At 35.6% G+C, this 18,931-nt stretch overlaps 1 protein-coding gene across 1 annotated transcript in view; it reads left to right on the forward strand.

Annotated features, from left to right (window-relative positions):
* The window catches only part of LOC5572373 (transmembrane and TPR repeat-containing protein CG4341), a 681,544-nt gene that overhangs the window by 34,430 nt on the left and 628,183 nt on the right, over window positions 1–18,931 (forward strand). Inside the window, exon 2 of the mRNA XM_021839643.1 lies at window positions 8,449–9,819. Within this exon, the coding sequence (XP_021695335.1) occupies window positions 9,794–9,819 (26 nt within the window). The 5' untranslated portion in view covers window positions 8,449–9,793. The remainder of the gene's footprint in view (window positions 1–8,448; window positions 9,820–18,931) is intronic.

An 18,931-nucleotide genomic window follows, 5' to 3' on the forward strand; every position in this document is an offset into this window, starting at 1 on the left:
AAGGGGAAAGTCTAGGTCTGCCATCATTTTGGAATCCAAGATGGCGATTTTCGGTTTGTCAAAACCGCTAAAATCCCAATGTGGTTATTTTTGGATCGGGATCGATGAGTAAAAGCTGTCTTTTAAATCCCCATATTACATGGGTGTCAAGTAATTTCCAGAAACCCAAAATCTCCATGTTTGATTCCACAATGCCTATTCTTCTTCTTTCTGGCGTTACGTCCCCACTGGGACAGAGCCTGCTTCTCAGCTTAGTGTTCTTATGAGCACTTCCACAGTTATTAACTGAGAGCTTACTATGCCAATGACCATTTTTGCATGCGTATATCGTGTGGCAGGTACGAAGATACTTGATGCCCTGGGAAGTCGAGAAAATTTCCAACCCGAAAAGATCCTCGACCGGTGGGATTCGAACCCACGACCCTCAGCTTGGTCTTGCTGAATAGCTGCGCGTTTACCGCTACGGCTATCTAGGCCCCACAATGCCTATTATCGGATTCAAAAATAAAAAAAATACCCATAGACTTGATGTCTGCCGTTTTTAATGTCCCGTTAAAAAAAAAAAAATTTGCATAGGTTCCAAGTGATTTTTACAAACCGGAAGTCACCATCTTGGAATCCAAAATGGCATTGGACATCGATTTCCGTCATCAGCTTATAGATCCTTTTCCAAAAATACCATATTGTATGGATTTGAGGCGACTTTCACATACCAAGAGTCGCCATATTGGAATCCAAGATGGCGTCAGACATCCATTTCCCGCTCTAGAAATACCCATATTATATTGATACTCGCTTGCAGTCGTCAGATGAAGTTTTTAGAGCATACAAAGAGGGAGCGTAATTTGGAATTTGGAGCATTTAGAGAGAGGGCGCAAAAAGGGGAACGTAAAAAAGTAAGAGTCAAAAAACGAAAGGCTGTTAAAAAAATCGTTTTGATCAAATGGTTATTGCTTTAGATCTCGTGATTGCAAAAATCTCTTATATCAGATTATGTCGGAAGAACAATGGAAATTAAAATCATTGATCGTGCACGGGTGGACCCTTAAGAACGTTGTGTTTTTCTCGGTTTAAAGAAATAAAAAGCGATTGATTGTCCAGCCGTCCTGCCACTCCTGGATAAGATAGGTAATTCCAAGTGTTTTGTACAAACAAACATATTGGTGCTTAACTACAGCTCAACCCTGTTAAGTTGACCCTTTATTCTGGAAAATCGTGAAATGTATGATAAATTACAGTATATCTATTTTATTACGGTTCTTTGAGTGTCGCTTTACTTAACAAACATGTGACGGGGGCTCAGATATCCTTAACGGTAAACGCGTAGCTATACAACAAGACCATGCTGAGGGTCGTGTGTTCAAATCACACCGGTCGAGGATCTTTCATGCAGGATTTTGTTGTTGACCTCCCAGGGCATAGAGTATCCTCGTAAACGGAGATAAATCAATTACTCTGTTAATTTTAAACAATTTTTTGGGTTGCAATTGGCACAAACAAAATGAATCGTTCAAAAGAAATTTAAAATCTATATTGTTTTCATCACGATTTTCCAAATAGTTTGAACAAATATTAGTTTGAAACTACCATGAAATTTGTTGGTGGATTTGACAGTTCTTGAAACCATCAAATCTACATAAGGTTGATTCGGATAAAAAAGTGGTTGAAAATAGTCAAGAATCACATTAAAAAAAACTTTTTTTTATTCAATCGGGGCTTTGAGCTTCATTGTTGTATTTTACTGTATTATAATGTAATAATTATTAAACTCTCATGTTTTCTTGTTAATGTATATTTCAATAAATTTATGATTAAAAATAATGTCTATGTAATTCCCCAATAACAAGCCTTTTTGATCTACCAAAAGTTGTTTGCCGTCAAGAATGCTTCGTTCAGGATTAGAATTTTGGGTCTTGATGCGCACTTTCTTAAAAAGATTTATTTTTGTGACAAAAAAAAAAATAAAATATTTTGAATCGGAAGCACATTCAAAAAAGTTTGTGAAAATCTGACAAACCGTTTCCGAGAAATCCTGAAAATGAAGTATGAGGAGCAGCTCTAACATCTTTCATTGCTCTTTGCTGGATGGTTTGAACTGAGAATTTGAAAAATAAAAGCATGTTGGGTAAGTACGATAAAAACATAATATATAACACACTGAAAAACACTCTTTTACCTCAAACACCAAAATACCGTTTTTAACTTAACTTTTGGTTGCTGAATCCATTGCCGTTTTCGAAATATTATAGCATGTTTAGTTTTTGAGATATTTGTTGAGCATGGGTATAGATGACCATAAAATTCGTAGTTGCAATTCCGTGATTGACCAGAACAATCTTAGTTGCACAGATATTTTATGATCGGCTTGGGATTAGCTTACCAGTATTCAATATGCACAAATCAAGAGCTCAAGTTTTAAAAGACAATAATGGCGCCGGTCAGGTCCTTACGGTCATTGGAGAAGGGAAGGACTGTTAGTTAGACAACCGTTGTTACTAGAGACCGATTATACCTCTGCATCTCCACAGTTGCCATGGAAAGTCACCAGTGGTTGGTTATGCGATCCATAATATAATCACGCCTAATCGGAATCATGATATAATTCGATAATCGCATTGTACGCCGAACAAGTGTTCATCATTCGCCCACGCAAGAGCAAGTGACGCGATCAATAAATCAACCACTACTAACGATCCTCGGCGCATTTTCATTTCACTACTCGACCGACGCGTGACATATTTGATCCTGCCCTTGTATCCCGCCCCCGCAGGAGCAAACGTCAAGGTCGAAGGATCAAACAGAATTCCGTCTAGTTTATGAAATATTTGCTGTTGAAAAAGCAGAATTTGACAATTTTAACAAAGTTGCGTGCTTCGATGCTCAAACTTTTTTTTTTTTTTATGGCATATGGAAAAATCTTTTTAATCAAAATGTAATCGTGAAATTTGAACCAATTTATATCAAGAATGACACTTTAAGTCCTATTTTGCATGTTTAATGAATTAGATCATTAATAAGATCGATAAATCATACCTTAAATTTTAAGTGAACATTATTGGAACCAGTGTTTTATGCAACTTTGGCGGCCTGTAGCTCCAAATTGTGACTCGCTGGAAAACTTTTGAGAACGGTATCACATTCAGCAATCCCAAATCTACTAGAGACTCATAATTTGATCCTTGAGACACGCAAAAATGTCATTTTTGTTACGCTGTGTAATTTATCAATTTAGATCAGAGGCAAATTTTGAGGAATAATTGGAAAATAATATACCTTATAAGAACGATTGTGCTACTTTTCCTCAAATGTAATTTTCCTGAATGTTATTTCCCCGAAAGCCATTTCTCCGAATTACCCGTTTCCCCAAAAAGATTTGCAGTTTTAAAAGTGCAAGAATTGTCTTTTGTGACTGGGTGCTGAACTAGAAAGAACAATAAACAATCAAAATAAGAATAAATATGATCTTTTTCGATATTATATTACCAGAAATGTTGATGACGGAAAAACTCAAAAGAACTCGAATCTAATGAAGAAGAGTGCATCTGATGACCGGTTGCTTCGTTCACCACCTTGAAACGCAAAAATTTATGACTATTCCGGGAAATGGGGTATTCGGAAAACTGGCATTCGGGAAACTGGCGATCGGGGAAACAACAATTGAGAAAACGACATTCGGGGAAAAGTAGCAAAACCAATAAGAACATATAGATTTCAAAATAAAACAACCAATGAAGCAAGCTAGTTTCAAACGAAATCTCAAACTTACAACAATAAATTTTTAATTTAAAAAAACAAAATTGAAAGTTGAAAAAATTGAAATTTCAAATTCATGAAACATTTTTGGGGACGTAATATTAGAAAGAAGAAGCAGATATGTGATGCGAGTGATGAACTGCAAACATTACGTTGTAGTAGGGTGAATTTCTGTGCGATAAAAATGCCCACAAAACCATTGAAGCGGTGGTTTTAATTATTTTGGGCACCTTATAGCAGGGCAGCCAAGAGCACGGACCGCAGCTTAACATTGAGCAGCCCGTGAAGGGTTTTATGAGTTTTCACATATCTGGCCCGTTGAAAATTTTACCACCTTGGATTAGAACATATCAAGGCTGACCATTTTATATTTTTTTAGTGATAACTAATCTAAATAGGGTGCAGGTCGTTAGGCCTAATGCCGTCAGGCCGAAATAAAATTTGATCATTTACTACATTTTCAAATGGCTAGCACATTTATCAGTGTTTTTACCTGCTTTTAATCAAAGGCTGTTCTTTCTAGCTGTATATCACAGCAGCTATTGTGGGCTTCTATGCAATATAAATTACCCTGATCTAACAATTGGCAATCCATTCTGCAGTTCCCTTATCTGAAAATTAATTCGACGGCTTCAAGGTAATGCAAATTGTCCTGGCCTATCTCTGTTAGTAACCCATGCGACCTAACGGTTCATTTGATCTATCGGCCATTTTTGGCCTAATGACCCTTTCAGCCTAACGACCTTTACGGCCTAATGGTCTTTGCCCTAATTGCCTGCGGCATAACGACATTCGGCCTAACGAGGTAGAACCAACTTGCTCAGAAGCACAGACTCCTTGAAGCACAGACGCAATGCATTCGAGACATTATTTCCTAATTTCCTGGGCATGGTTGGAATACAATTCGGAATGTTAGATTCCTAATAGGAATATATGCATGGTTCTTCTCAAATCCTGGACAGTATTTTCAAAGATCTTAAGAAAGGATTTCAAAATCAATATTTGGTGAGATTCTGACGGAATGCTTATAACAATAGAACGCGAATCTTGGACAAAATTCTAACCTAACGCTGGCTTGGATTCTTGAATAATCTTAAACAAGATGTAGGACGTGATTCTCACAAAATCCACCTAGCAATCAATGCAAGGGAGGATTCTCAATATAGTCGGATTTTTTGTTATTATCAAAATAACGGTTGAGTGATAAAACATCGCAAGACAAAACTTCGAATCCCAAAACGTCGAATGCCATAACAGCAATGGGACAAACCGTCGAAGGGACAAAACGTCGAATAAATAACTCATTATGTGACAAACGCAATTCATAGCATTTTTAATCGATCCTGATGTGGGAAAAATAAGTCTGGCAAACAATGTAGAAAATTCCCGTATTTCGACGTTTTGTCTTTTCTACGTTTTGATCCTTTCGATTTTGGGGATTTTACGTTTTGTCATTCGATTATTTGCCTTAAAAACGTTTTGTCCCTAAGCCTAAAATTACATGTACTTTAGATTTATTTAATGAGTATTCTAATAGAATTTACAGAACCTGAAAATTTTACAATACTTTGTCGAGACTTTTGTTTACAATTCTTTGGTCCTTCATAAAAAGTATTCATCAGGTACGTCATTCAAAATTACCTTATTTACATCTTACAATTACGAAATATTAGGCTATATGCTATATACTTAACTTTAGCGAAATAATATACAAGGTACACTATAGTTCAGTAATAATAATGTTTTTAGCAACGTGTCATAGCAAGATTAAAAAAATGGGTTGTGTTTTTCAAAATTCTTGGGCTAGATTATTGAATTCTCGTGTTTAGTATCGTAAAGGCATATCTGCAATGATCGATTTCCCTTCGTCTATTTTGATTAGAACACGAAATTCAATCGATTTTTAAAAACATTTCACGATGCAGCATGATTGAGGACGATGAAAAATTTCTATTGAATCAGAAATAACAGACAAAAATAGTCGTCCGGCTAAGATATTAGCTGGTGGGAAAATCTATGAAGAGGAATCGATCATTGCAGTTACGCCCTTATGATACTAACCGCGAGAATTATGTTGAAGTGATTCTACCTATATCCTGTAGGATGCCCAGCTACTCAGCGATTCAAAATGGTTGGGTAGGCCTAACGTATAGCCTATATTTTAAGCAGCATTAACATCTGATAGAAAACAAAATCTAGGATACTGTTTATTTTATATACTCTCGCAAATCTATGACAACAGATCAAAAAGACAAAAAATCGAAAGGACAACCGAAAACTTTTTTCATTGTAAGAAAAAAATATCCCACAAAACTTTGTGTCTTACAACGTTACTTCTTGTCCATAAATCGAATAAAGTTATTCATAATTGATAATGTCTTCAATTTCTCTTTGTTACATTTTGTAACGGTTTCATACATGCATGAAATAAATTGATTTTAGGCAAAATAAAGATATTTTCTATGTGCTATGATGATGAAAATGTTGAAATGGTCTTCTAAAATAAACTAAAATTTAGTCTTTTAAAGTAAAGAAAAGAAAATATACAACGCTCGCTGATCAGTGATTACTAAACAAATTTCAATTATTATTTGTCGGTATACTCGTACACATATCTAGCTCCTAAAAGTGGGCAAAGAATCACGGAAATGATCCTGTAACCTAAGTTATTCAAGGGGGTTCTTGGGCAAGCAGGGATGTCAAGTCAATTTTTCAAAAATCTGGTAGATTTTGAAAATTTGAGCATGAGCATGAGCATGAGCATATATGACCGTACAATTCGTAGTTGCTACTCCGTGATTGACTAGAGCAATCGAAGTTGCACAGGGAATCAATGAATGGGGCTTGGGATTAGCTAACTATTCTTCAATGTGCACAAATCGAGAGCTCAAATTTTAAAAGTCAATAACGGCGCCGGCCACGTCCTTACGATCATCGGGGAAGGGAAGGAATGTTAGCTAGACAACCGTTGTTACTAGAGACCGAAGAATCTTCTGCATCTCCACAGTTGTCATGGAAAGGATATTGGATTAGTGGGATGAGGTAAAGATCTGGGAGTCACCAGCGATTGGTGATACGATCCATAATACATTCACGCCTAATCCGTTTAACGCCACTTTTTAATCATGCCGCGCGAGCGACGCGCAACACGATTGATCCTGCTCACATCACCCGCCCCCGCAGGAGCAAGCAACGCGAGCAAAGGATCAAACACTACTGACCCTATCCGCGAATCACTCCACTATTTTCTGGTAGATTTTGAAAATTTGTCTGGAAAAGTCTGGATCGCTTATGTCGTGCATGAAGAACCTTACAAATTATTTACAAAACCTTATAAATTCATTACAAATTTTATCTGGATCTTCCAGATTTTTGTAAAATGGGATCTCAAAAATCTGAAATATTACAGACAATTCTGGAAGGTTGGCAACGCTGGGGTCAGGTCAGGTCGTCCCCTTAATGCTACAACTAGATAACTCGAAAATCAAAATTTTGAGATGTGCAACTTTGAAAATATGCTGTACAACGAGCTAATGGCTAATCGTAGAGAATTTGATTAGAAAGTAAATATCAACTTATGTATTTTCAATCACACACTTATGAGCTGTGGATATTTTGCAGATCTGATTGATAATAATGTTTTGACATATTGAAGTCAAAAATTTCAAATATCAAGTTATCTAGTTGTAGCATCAAGGGGACGAGGTGAAAAGGGTGCAATATTTTGTGCCCCTGGAGGTAGGCAACAATCGAGTCACAGATAGTTTCCGGAATATGGTTTACTGTTGCCACTATATCAAAGAATTTTAAGAAAACGCATTAGTATGAACCTTTTGAGAAACGATTAATTAGGACAACAATGTTTTCTTCTCAAAAGTTCAGGTTGGTGCTTCCGAGATTCCTCGAATTTGCTATAAAGTGACCAATTTGTATCTAAACATCAGAACTAAGCTTATGGAAACGCTTTTGCGAATTAATTTTCGAAAATTTAAACAATTTAACATCTATCAAATCCAAAGCTGGTTCTTCAAGAAATTAAGTCCGGGTGTCCACAAAAGGTCAAAAACTCTTCATTTATAATGACTGTCTCAGTGGCATGTCTCAAAAAATTGCTGTGTTTTACACGACCTGACCTTGTGGCTCACCGGGATAACTCTTGCCACAGGAACATTCGCGAGCTCCTCTGGCTCCTCTAGAAACTAAATATATGTACGAGCATACTGACAAAAATTATTTGGACCCATTGAGTATTCGCTGAGTGGTGAGAGTTGTAGTATGTTTGCTTTCACTCTGACCTATACGGGTTAAGTTTGGTATACTGCAAAATTTTATTGTTGTTTAGTTTTCTTACAGTTTCGGTGATTTTTACATCAAAGTAAAAAAAAAACAATACCTATAATTTGTAGAAAATTTGATATTTTTGTTTGATTCCATACAATTTGTATGGAATGACAAATTGTTGAAATTGATTCGAAATTAAACATCAACAGAATTTATAATGAACCTCACCGCATTCACAGAAATATTTTTTCCTAACTTGTGTCAATGGTTTTGCTCGTTATTTCCATCCTGGGGATCAGTGGTAAATTATTGAATTCCATCATCTCTTAACATTTTTTGTCCCATTTCCCCCCCGCCGACTCGTTGCCCATCTCACACGAAATAAAATCATCTTCCTGGTACATTCTCTTTCAGATGAACACCAACCGCAGAAGCAACAGAAAAATAACAACCACCAGCTTCCCAGTGAAAGGAAAGCTTTCATTCCAAAGTGCCGCCGTCGCACCTTCCGGGTTTTGTCACCACACTAGCTGGACACTGAATAGAAACATCTCTCGTTTGTCGTCCAAAAGACAAATCCAAGCACCAGCTGCCCTGCCCTCCCCCGGAACCAATCTTGTCAGAATTGTGCGAATATTTTTCTTTGAATAGAAGTGTGCGAGGATTTTCTTCTTTCCCGGAGAGCTTCCGGTCGAGGCGGGAGGGGTGGTGATGAGGCGCGGAGTGGCAGCAGTCAAGCATGAGTGGGAAAAGTCTTCTCTCTACTATAATAACATGGAAAACATTTTGATGATCTGACTTCAAAAAACGAAGGAAAGTTTTTCCTAAGACACTCACACAAAGGAGACAGTTGTCGCTTTCTTTCGAAACGTGTATCTTTGGGTGAAACTACGCAGAAGAAGTCAAAGAAAGCTGTCCCGAAGAAGAGGAGGAATAGAGACACATTTGGGACCGAAAGGCCGAAATAGCACCACACCGGAAACGGGCTCAAGTCTTATTGTCGTGTCTTCATCTGTGGCAGAGGAGGAAAAAACAGTAAAGCCCAAAAGCCTGTGGAATTTCAGAGTAGAAGATTAGGTCGGAGCGAAATATTTTTATTTCTTTGGGGGCCAAATATCGGAAGAACGAAGGCATTTCGGGAGAGGAGCTTCCGGTCCGGGTGATGGAGACGTGGCACAAAATGTTGACCCATGATAATGATGGCGGTCGGGCATAGTGGAGGAAGGCCGACTTTGGAATGTCGAGAGTGGCGAAAAATTTTCATAAATAGTTTACTTCGGTCGTCGTCGAGCGGAATTAAAAAACTGCGAGGGATTTTCCGGTTCGGGTGCTCGGAATTGGAATCGCGGCGAAGAGCGTGAAAAATAAAGCAAAATTAAATTTGGTGTACGAGTTTGAAGTTAATTGAGTGTTACATCGTCGCAGTAGGGTGGTCCTGGTCGCCTTACACACACATACGCGGATAAGACAAGGAAAAACGAGGGTGTTTGTGTTGGGGGAGGGAAAAGTTGTCGGTATTAAATCGACGGAAGCAGTTTCTGTGTATAATAGAGTGAAACAATGCACCTAAACGAGAAGCAGCTCCGTGCATGATATGTCGGACCGGGCGCAGTGTACAGAGGGAAAAACGCTTTTGGTGAGCAGATATTAGCACCGGAAAGTTTTGCATTCGTTTGAGTTTCTGCCCGTGTGATATGAGCTGCTCCCTCGAGGAGAGCTACTGTCGACTACAGCTTCTACTTTTGCGACGCATCTAGCAATGGCTCAGCAGCGCAACAAAAACAGGTAAGTCAGTTTAGAAGACATTTTTAACTTGTATGTTTTTGAATAAGTAGGTAAGTCGGAAAGTTCTATTGGCTCTAACGGTATGGAAAATGAAACTATGATTATTTATGTTTATTACACTCCAACCTCTTGAAATGGTATGCGAAATACCGAATGATTCCGTCAAATACGTTTCGACACGAAATTTCGCTGAATTCCACGGAACTCATACAAGCGAAATTTTGATTTTACGATTTCGTTTCGTTTCGCTTCATTGTGAAAATATTTCCACGGAAAATTGAGCACAAACGGAATAAAACAAAATTTCGAGTCCAATTTCGAACTAAACCAGCATAGCTCACGCTTTTACTCCTAAGTACTATATAGCCCACATTTACTGCTTAAAAATGCCAAAAAATATTTTGCAATGTTCTTGCGGGGCGTGAGTTCTTAATGTTCTGGATTCACTTAGGCGGCGCAGATTATTTATGCGCTCATTAGTTTTCTCCCTTACTTTCACAACGAACGTACTAAGATGAAACAAATTGAGATAAGTTTTACATTACGGTGAGATTACGGAGAACGTGAATCAAAGCCACGCCTCTAATCTTCAAGAGCACAAACCGAGGAAACCAGACACCATTCAAGCTGAAAACTTGACCGATTGGTCACTGTCTGATTCCTTAGATTTGTGCTATTGAAAATTGGAGATATGCCTTCGATTCATTTACACATTTAACGAGGAAGTTACGTATAACGCTACACATCAAAACATGAATTTAGGTTTATTTACGCTGTGCCTGACCATCTACTCCTCACCCCTTCTCATAGCATAATTTCTGCACGACCCCATTGTTTTTTTTTGCGGATAATATTTATCACACCATTGAGCCTAATTTTTACAGTACTGGGTACCAACATCAATATCAAAATTCTCTAGTTTCGCCAACGTTCGATCGATTTTGATGAAATTTTTAGGAAAAATCAACAAATGAGATATATTTTCGATTAATGCATTGATAACTTTGAATTCGATGATGGTTCCAGATTAGGGTTCATATTTAGTGGGGACACTGAAGCAAGAAAACAAAACGAAACCTAATAGGATCCAGGCAATGAGAGTTTGATATTGATTATTTATACCATCAGAGCAGATATTTCTCTAAGAACAAAGGCTTTTCTCTCGTGATTTTTACGACAAGTATAACTGCTAGTGTTACTGTATGTGTATGTTCATAGTCTTCTCTAGTAATATCATCAGAAATTATTTCAGGTATTTACTGATATTACTTCGGAAATTTTCAAAGCTATTATTTTCCAAGAAACTTGTCTATGAATAGTCCAAGGGGATATCTCCAAGTATTTTGCTTAGGAAGCCTAAATAATTAAGCCTGGATTTCCTAGGGTGTACTACAGAAATAGCATTTCTCTAAAGTTTTTTTCTGAAATCATTTAAATTCCTCCAAAAATTCTTCGAGAATTGTATCAAGAAAGTCCTTTTTCCTCCGTGAATCTTCCATAGATTTCCCTGGGACATCCTCCAAGATTCCTGGTAAAACCATCTTCTGAAATTCAATCAATAGCTTCTCCAGAATTTCTAGGGATTTCCTATTCAGGATTTATATAAGATTTCAACTAGATATATATCTGCAGGAACCTTCAGCAATTGTCCAAGAGATTTCTTCTAAAAATTTCTACAGAAATACCTCCTAATACCAAATTCCTTGAGATTTTCTCAAGTAAGTCTTAAAAGTTTTTATTTTCAGGAATTTCTCCAATGAAAAGCCGAGAATTTTTATTTTGAAAAATGAAACCGTGAGATATTTTTAAAGAAAATCCTACAGTAACCTCTGATATAACCTGTGTAAGTTTTAAAGTCATCCTCAATGAGCAACAATGGACTAAAAAGGAAGTTTTAAAAGATTTCATAGATAATTTGCTGAGGTAGTTGAAAAAAATCAATCCAATTTTGGGATAATATTCCACAGGATTTGCTAAAGGAATTTCTCGAAAAAATTCTGTAGAGTAAATTGGTGTGAAAACTTGAATAGGCTTTTGAAGATTGCATGGGAATGCTTTGAGAAACATTTTAAAAAATATTTAGAAAAACAGCAGAGGTAATACATATTTGGATTTAACTTGGATCACCAACTCCTAGAAAAAAAAAATAGGGGAGGAAACGTGGATGAATTCTCGAAGGAATCCACATAAACTAAGGGTGGAGTTCTTGCAGAGTTTCTTGAAAAAAAAAAAAAACATGAAACTATTTTTTCAAAAGTTCAGATATAAACATTTGTGGATATCCTCGGGAGAAATTCTGAAACTCTTTGGAAGATCTCCTGCAGTAACAAGTGGAGAGTTTGGTTGAAGGATTAGTGAAAAAATATCTGGGGAAAATTCCAGGGTAAATGTGAAAAAAAATAACAATAATACCTGCAGAAATAATTGGAGGCAGCATCTTTGGAGTTCTTATGGATTTTCTGGATGGAGCAAATTCTGGAGAAAGCATGCTTTGGAAAATTTCAAGAAGAATTTCTGGGAAAATTGTCAGAGAAATCTCCAGTAAAATATCAGGAGAGATTCCTCTAGAAGACCCTGAAAGTATTTCAAATAAATTTACTATGATAATTAATGAAGCTTGGGAATTCTGAGACGAATTCTTGAAGAGCTTGTTGAACCCGATATAGTCTATAAAGGTTTCTCTGGAGCCTGTACAATTTCACATCAGTATAAAAAATACTTGTTCCAGTCTATCTAAAAACCGACCAATTATTGTCAGAATCAGTGTCAGTGGTTTGAATTTTTGTGCGATACGAGGGTGGAATTTCTAAAGGCTTTCTGGCAGAATTATAGAGATCCAGAAGTCAAGGATAGATATATTTCAAAGATAATTTCTTAAAAAGATTCTGACGGAACTTCATGAGAAATTTGTTTTATTTGTAAATTAATTAAAGAAATTTTAACTAACCTATAATTTACCTCTAGAGAAAAGATTATAAATTATCTTACATTGCACCATTGCCCATATATTGTTCTACCTGCTTCAACATTTGAGGAGTTCTACCTGCTTCAACATTTGAGGAAATCTTTCCATACTCCAAAAAGCAACATTTTAGAGAATCTAAAGAGAGGTAGTTTGAAAAAAGCAGAATTCTTATGCATATGGTTTCTTAAAGTCCATCAGGAATCTCTTAACAAATTTTCAAAGTAATGCAAAAGTTTCCCCTAAGATTTCAATTCTTTAAAATCTTACATTACGAATTTTACCACAAAATATCTTCGATAATGGTCTTAAAAATACCTGTAATATTTTCGTGTTAAACTTCTACAGTACTACAAACTAATTGATAATAAATTCATCGAAAAAGTTTGTTTGGAATTTTTAAAGGCAGGAAAAATGTTTTTTTTCCACATCAATATACTCACCATAGTATCATGAAACTTCGGAGTGTATACAACATATTTTTTAAGATTATAGTTAAAAATAGTTCCTGTAAAAATTCCATCCATTTTAACACGAATCATTTTCTATTTTAAAAGACGAAGAAAAAAGAACAAACATTTTTAGAGTAAATCCATCATGGAGGTACATTGTGAACAAGTTTCAATGATTCTACGGTTATATTCCTGAATTTTACGACAGATCATTTTTGTACATTCTTCCGAATTATATTAAAGTCGCAATCATTCAAAAAAAATCCAACAAAGTTCTTCGAACCTTATTTTGTATGTATTTCTCTAGAAAACTAATATGAAGTGATTCGTAGAGGAATTTGTAAAGCAATCCCAAAAAATAGTGATATATTCCTGGAGTAGTTTCTGCAACAAAAAATGGAGCGTGGATAAATTTTCAAATGTTATTTATGAAAGAATCCTGAGATTATCATTCCAAAAAACAAATGCAGTTATTTCTAGAACCTGAAAGAATACTTGATAAAACTTTTTGAGAAATATGTTAAAAACACTAAGATAAATTTCAGGTTCATTTTTCGGGAGGATCTTAGGGAAACAATAATATAATTCTCTAAGAAATCCCTGAACAAATTCCTCGGAAAATCTTTGAGCATTTTCGCGGAAGGGTTTTTGAAAGAACAAATGAACGTAATCCGCTAGAAATTCAAAATACTGTTAGAATTCTTTAACCATTTTTTCGAGAGTGTTCTAAAGGAATGCGGGGTGTTGCTCATTGGCTTCAAAGAAATCTAAAGAATAAGTATCTGTGAAAGAATAATGCAGAAAGATCTGCTGGTAGAACTTTTTTGAGAAAACGTGCAAAATATTTTCCCAATTGAATTCTTTTTAATTGCTCATGAAATTAGAGTAACATCTGGAAGAATCAATTATTTTTTAGCAGGAATTCTAGAAAATTTCTGCTGCGATTCGTTCAAAGAAAATTTCTGAAATGCCCACACGGCGTGTCTGGTAGAACAATATTATCACAAAAAAATAGGCATCGCTAAATCTTTCAGCATTCGAAAATATAGGTTTTAACCCGTCAATTCCCCAAAAAAATCCACCGAGGGATCCCGAACATTTTTTTTTATTTTAAATTTTTGTTCCTTGAAGTACAATATTTTCAAATATAATCATGGTAAAAGACAGTTTTTTTTCTCTCAAGCTCGATGGTAGCCCAAATTTCAAAAGTTCAAAGTTGATATAACTTAGATATATAAGATTACATATTGTAATAGACATAACTGTCCTATGTGATCTTGGGAAAAGACACTTACTCGTACAGTGGAGGACACACTCAGTTGAATTCAACTAATTTTCATTCTTTTACCAAGATCCGCACAGCTGAGCGGCAAGCAAATTAATTTTAACTGATATGCCAGCCTAACATCAAGTTTACTTAAAACAGCACCTTTGGGTGCCGTTACCAAACGTCACTTTTACTAAGATGTCAACAAACGACCTTTTACCGAGATTTGCACAGCTGAGATCGGCATTCGGATTAAAGTGTGTATTTGATTCTAGTGTATAACTGTTTCTGTTCATATTTAGAAAAGATTAATTTTCTTTTCCTTCTTTCTGAAATTACACCCCTATTGAGACAAAGCCAGGTTCTCAAATAAAAGTTCTTCGGTTACTCATTAACTGAGAATTTGATTCGCCTATTATGATTGTTTTTTTTTCATATTGTGTGTAAGAAAAATATACTCGACCGATGAGATCTAATCAACCATCCTGAAAATTCCACAAACTACGTAACGCTCTAAAGAGAGGAGGGAATAGCGTTTAATTTTTCCATACAAAAAACGTTACGGAGGGGTATGGGGTGAGGTGGTCAAAAATTTCCGATTTTAGCGTTACGTAATAAATGAACGCTGTCAAACGATTGATACGAAATAGAGCTCTTTTGAACCATTTTTACAAATCAATATCACTTGCTGCTGGGTTAATATTGCCATATTTTCACAATTTATATGATATAAAAAAACAACATGCCAAAATAGTAACTCTTTGAATTGAAAATAGTCTTGCAGTTGTGTTAACTCAACTGTTATATCCTTGAAAATATCGTGGTCAACAGGCACAATCTGGCTTCATAAATAAGCAAAAATGCCACATTTGAGGAACAGAAAATCTATTCAAGATTCAAGAAACGCCATTCTATGACCAAGTAAGTACTAACAGTTTGGACCAGACCAAAAGAATCATTGAGTCATTTTTTTTTTTCAAACGGTACGAAACAGTCGATAAATTCGATATCTTTGGAAGTTTGTTCATTATGTCTCTGCAACGGAAATTCCATGGACATCTGACATAAAAAAGGGACACATGATTTGAATTTGGAGATCCTAATTTGACTCCTCCTGACTTAAGTTTATGGAGCTACTGTAAAAACAGAGGCAGAGCTCAAGGCAGACTCGAGTCGCTATCATCGCAAAACCCCCCAATAAGCTCCAAAAGGTAATGTAAAATGCATGCTGTATGGAGCTCATTTTGCTACGACCAATAAATGCAGCCACTTGATTGATGTTGCTTTCATGAAATAGCCCAAAAAATTGCAAAAGTTGCACCCTGTATTCGCTGATGTCCGCACAAATGGGAAGGTATCTTTTCGAGATATTGAAACCCTTAGAATAAAGTCATAAAAATCTACTGTAAATTGCAGTTACTCAACTCTACGAAGCAAGTGGGCACATGAAATTCAACTTTTCATTCTTCCTCATACTACTTACCGTTGCCAATAATCACATAATTAACCTTATTTCATGTTGAAAACATATATTATATGAATATGATATCAATCTAAAAGGAGTATAAAATGGTAAAACTTTATTGTTTGTAAGCTACTTACGTATTTTAATTACTGCAGTAATTGTAAAAATTGTATTATTGTTGTTCTGCTTGTCAGAAAACCACTTTCACGGTGGAATTATTTTTATGATTTGATTTAACAGGAAATATCTTTTACTATACTCTTATTAAATTTTGTAATTCCAAGCTAAAAACATCAAAATAACTTCAATACTATTAAAAAAATCTATGTAGTGTCATTTTCTCCGGGTGCTTGTGCAATATTCTTAATGAGGATTTTGTAAACTTTTTGCTAAGGCTTGGGTAACAGGGCGTTTAAGCATATTCCATTTACTTTCGTAGGCTGTTGTAATGTTGATCCATTCTACTTTTAATCTTTAACGGTTGATTGGCAAAGAAAATTCTCAATCAATAACTAAGTACTTTACGAACTCTAAGCTGGGAAGCAGGCTATGTCCCAGCAGAGGTATAATGCCAGACAGAAGAAGAATAAATTTAATGTATTCTAACCATGAAAAGAAACAGTGCTCGGTTAGATTTACTTCCACAGTATGAATAAGTAAACAGTCGAACTTACAACATATCTAATCGAAAAAGTGTCCTATAGCTCAATAAATCCTCAAAATCACATAGGACAGTTTTGTTTTTTTACAAAATGAAACTCAATAGATATGTATATATATTTATTTTATGAACTTTTATATGGAAATAAAACTTTTATCCAACGAAGCTGTCTTTTGCAATGATTACATTTAAAAATAATGTACTCTAAAGAACAAAATTTTTAAATAAAAAAAAATGTTCGGGATCCCTCGGTGGATTTTTTTGGGGAACACGTCAAATGAAAGCTAAAAACCTATATTTTCTAATGGTGGAAGATTTAGCGATGCCTATTTTTTTGTGATAAACCTTTCTCATATACACGCCGTGCCCAAACTTAAGACCTTCCAAAAAATTGATTAAAAGGTTTACTAAAGCATTCTCAGGAGGAATTCTTTAAAAGATTTTTTAACAATTCGATAGAGATTCTTCGAAAAATTTCCTGGTGAGATCAAAAAGTCTGGGAATGATTTTTCGTGGGAATCCCAGAATGATCTAAAAAATACCAATTTTAAGCAAAGGAGTTCTAGAAGAATCCACTGAAAAGTACGAACATAATTTATGAAGAAATTCCCGTAGTAATTTTCAGAGGAATCTCTTCAAAGCACATGGTTGAATACATGAAAAAATCGTGCAAGAATCACAAAGGACATTCTTTGTGAGTTATTTTTCTACAATTCTTGAAGGATTTTTGACTGACAAAAGGAATGAATGTTTTCCGTAGCGAAAAATAAAAATTACGAATACTACTGATGTGCCACGAATATAACGAATGTAATATATAAATAAAATCAATACAAATTCATTAGAGCTACGAAATTTGTGAAAATCGTGACATTACTTCTATAAAACAAGTATTTGCTAGGCCCCCCTAGGCCCCCTCCACAAAAAAATCCTATCCTGAATTTTAATTCTAATTCGCATTCAAAAATGTTACCCACGTCCGTGAGCTGCAATACCCGGAATTCAAAGAAAGATCCCGTGCTCTCTCTCTCCAAATGCTTCATCGCAAAGAACAATGGTATTTCAAAAGAATAATAAGTAAAGAAAACATTATGTTCACATCGTCGAGTTATAAAATAAACTGTCGTGCAGTTTTTCAAAGAATGATGATATATTAAAAGAATAACAAATTCACTAGAGTTAAGTATTTCAGTCAATGTACAAAAACTACCAAAAAGTTCATTTAAATAATCATTGAAATCCTAAATTTTGGCGTAACTTCAAATTGCAAATAAAAGGTGTATTAAATTTTGAAATAAGACTACATAAAATAATACCTTTTTTTATTCAACAACAATTAAAAATTCAGATTACTCAAAATAATACGTTATCTTATCAACTTTGCAAAACTTAGAAAACAATAATCAATTTTGCCAAATTATCTTTCAATAAATCATTTCAAAATAAGCCTTCAACCAAATTTCAGTTCAACTAAACATCATTCGACAAAAAAAAATGTTCTAAAGCCATTCGACCAAAAGTCATTTGACCAAATATCATTCGACGAAATGTCCTGAAGCCGTCCTAAAGCCTTGTTCCATACATTTGTCGATATTCACTATTGTATATTAACATCAAAAACTCCAGTTTTCCATTTACCTGATTTTATAATTACAAAAAAAAAAACCTTTGAATGATTCGACGCTAAAAGTGTCGACTTACCGTATGTTCACGTTGTCTATAGAGTACTGAACAATTCTGAATTGCCTTGAGTGAAAGAACAAACGATTTTGTGAAATAAACAATTGCAATATATGTAATCTATCAGAACAATTGCACCGCTTCTTCACATTCTATGGCTTCATTCCGTGTGGTTACAAACGTATGATTGAACATGACCTTCCAGGTTGAAGTTATTGCTGGAAAGGTTTTCAATTTGTTCACTGGTCCAACTCACCTTCTGATCAACCGATGAAATTACGACAGCGTCCGAGAGCAACTTTTCGGCACTATCAACAAATTGCATCCCATCTCCCCTTCGCAGAAAAATTTCTCGATAGCCCCAGGAGTTCAGACTGAACCCATCATTCCTGCAGTAGAAAACCGAACTGCAACGTTAAGCTTTTTTCGGTGTTCCATTTTGTGTCTCGAGTTTGGACGCCCGCACACGTCCACATGGAATGTGGAGATAGACAGAGGAAAGATGAACACTTCACACGACTCTACCCCAACACATCGCCGGGAGTTATTATCATGCAAATGAGTTAATGTAATAACGGCACACACGCGATGCCAGCCAGTAAGCTGAGACGCTTTCCCTAACCAA

Source organism: Aedes aegypti, chromosome 2 (genome assembly GCF_002204515.2).
Source record: "Aedes aegypti strain LVP_AGWG chromosome 2, AaegL5.0 Primary Assembly, whole genome shotgun sequence".
Lineage (NCBI taxonomy): Eukaryota > Metazoa > Arthropoda > Insecta > Diptera > Culicidae > Aedes > Aedes aegypti.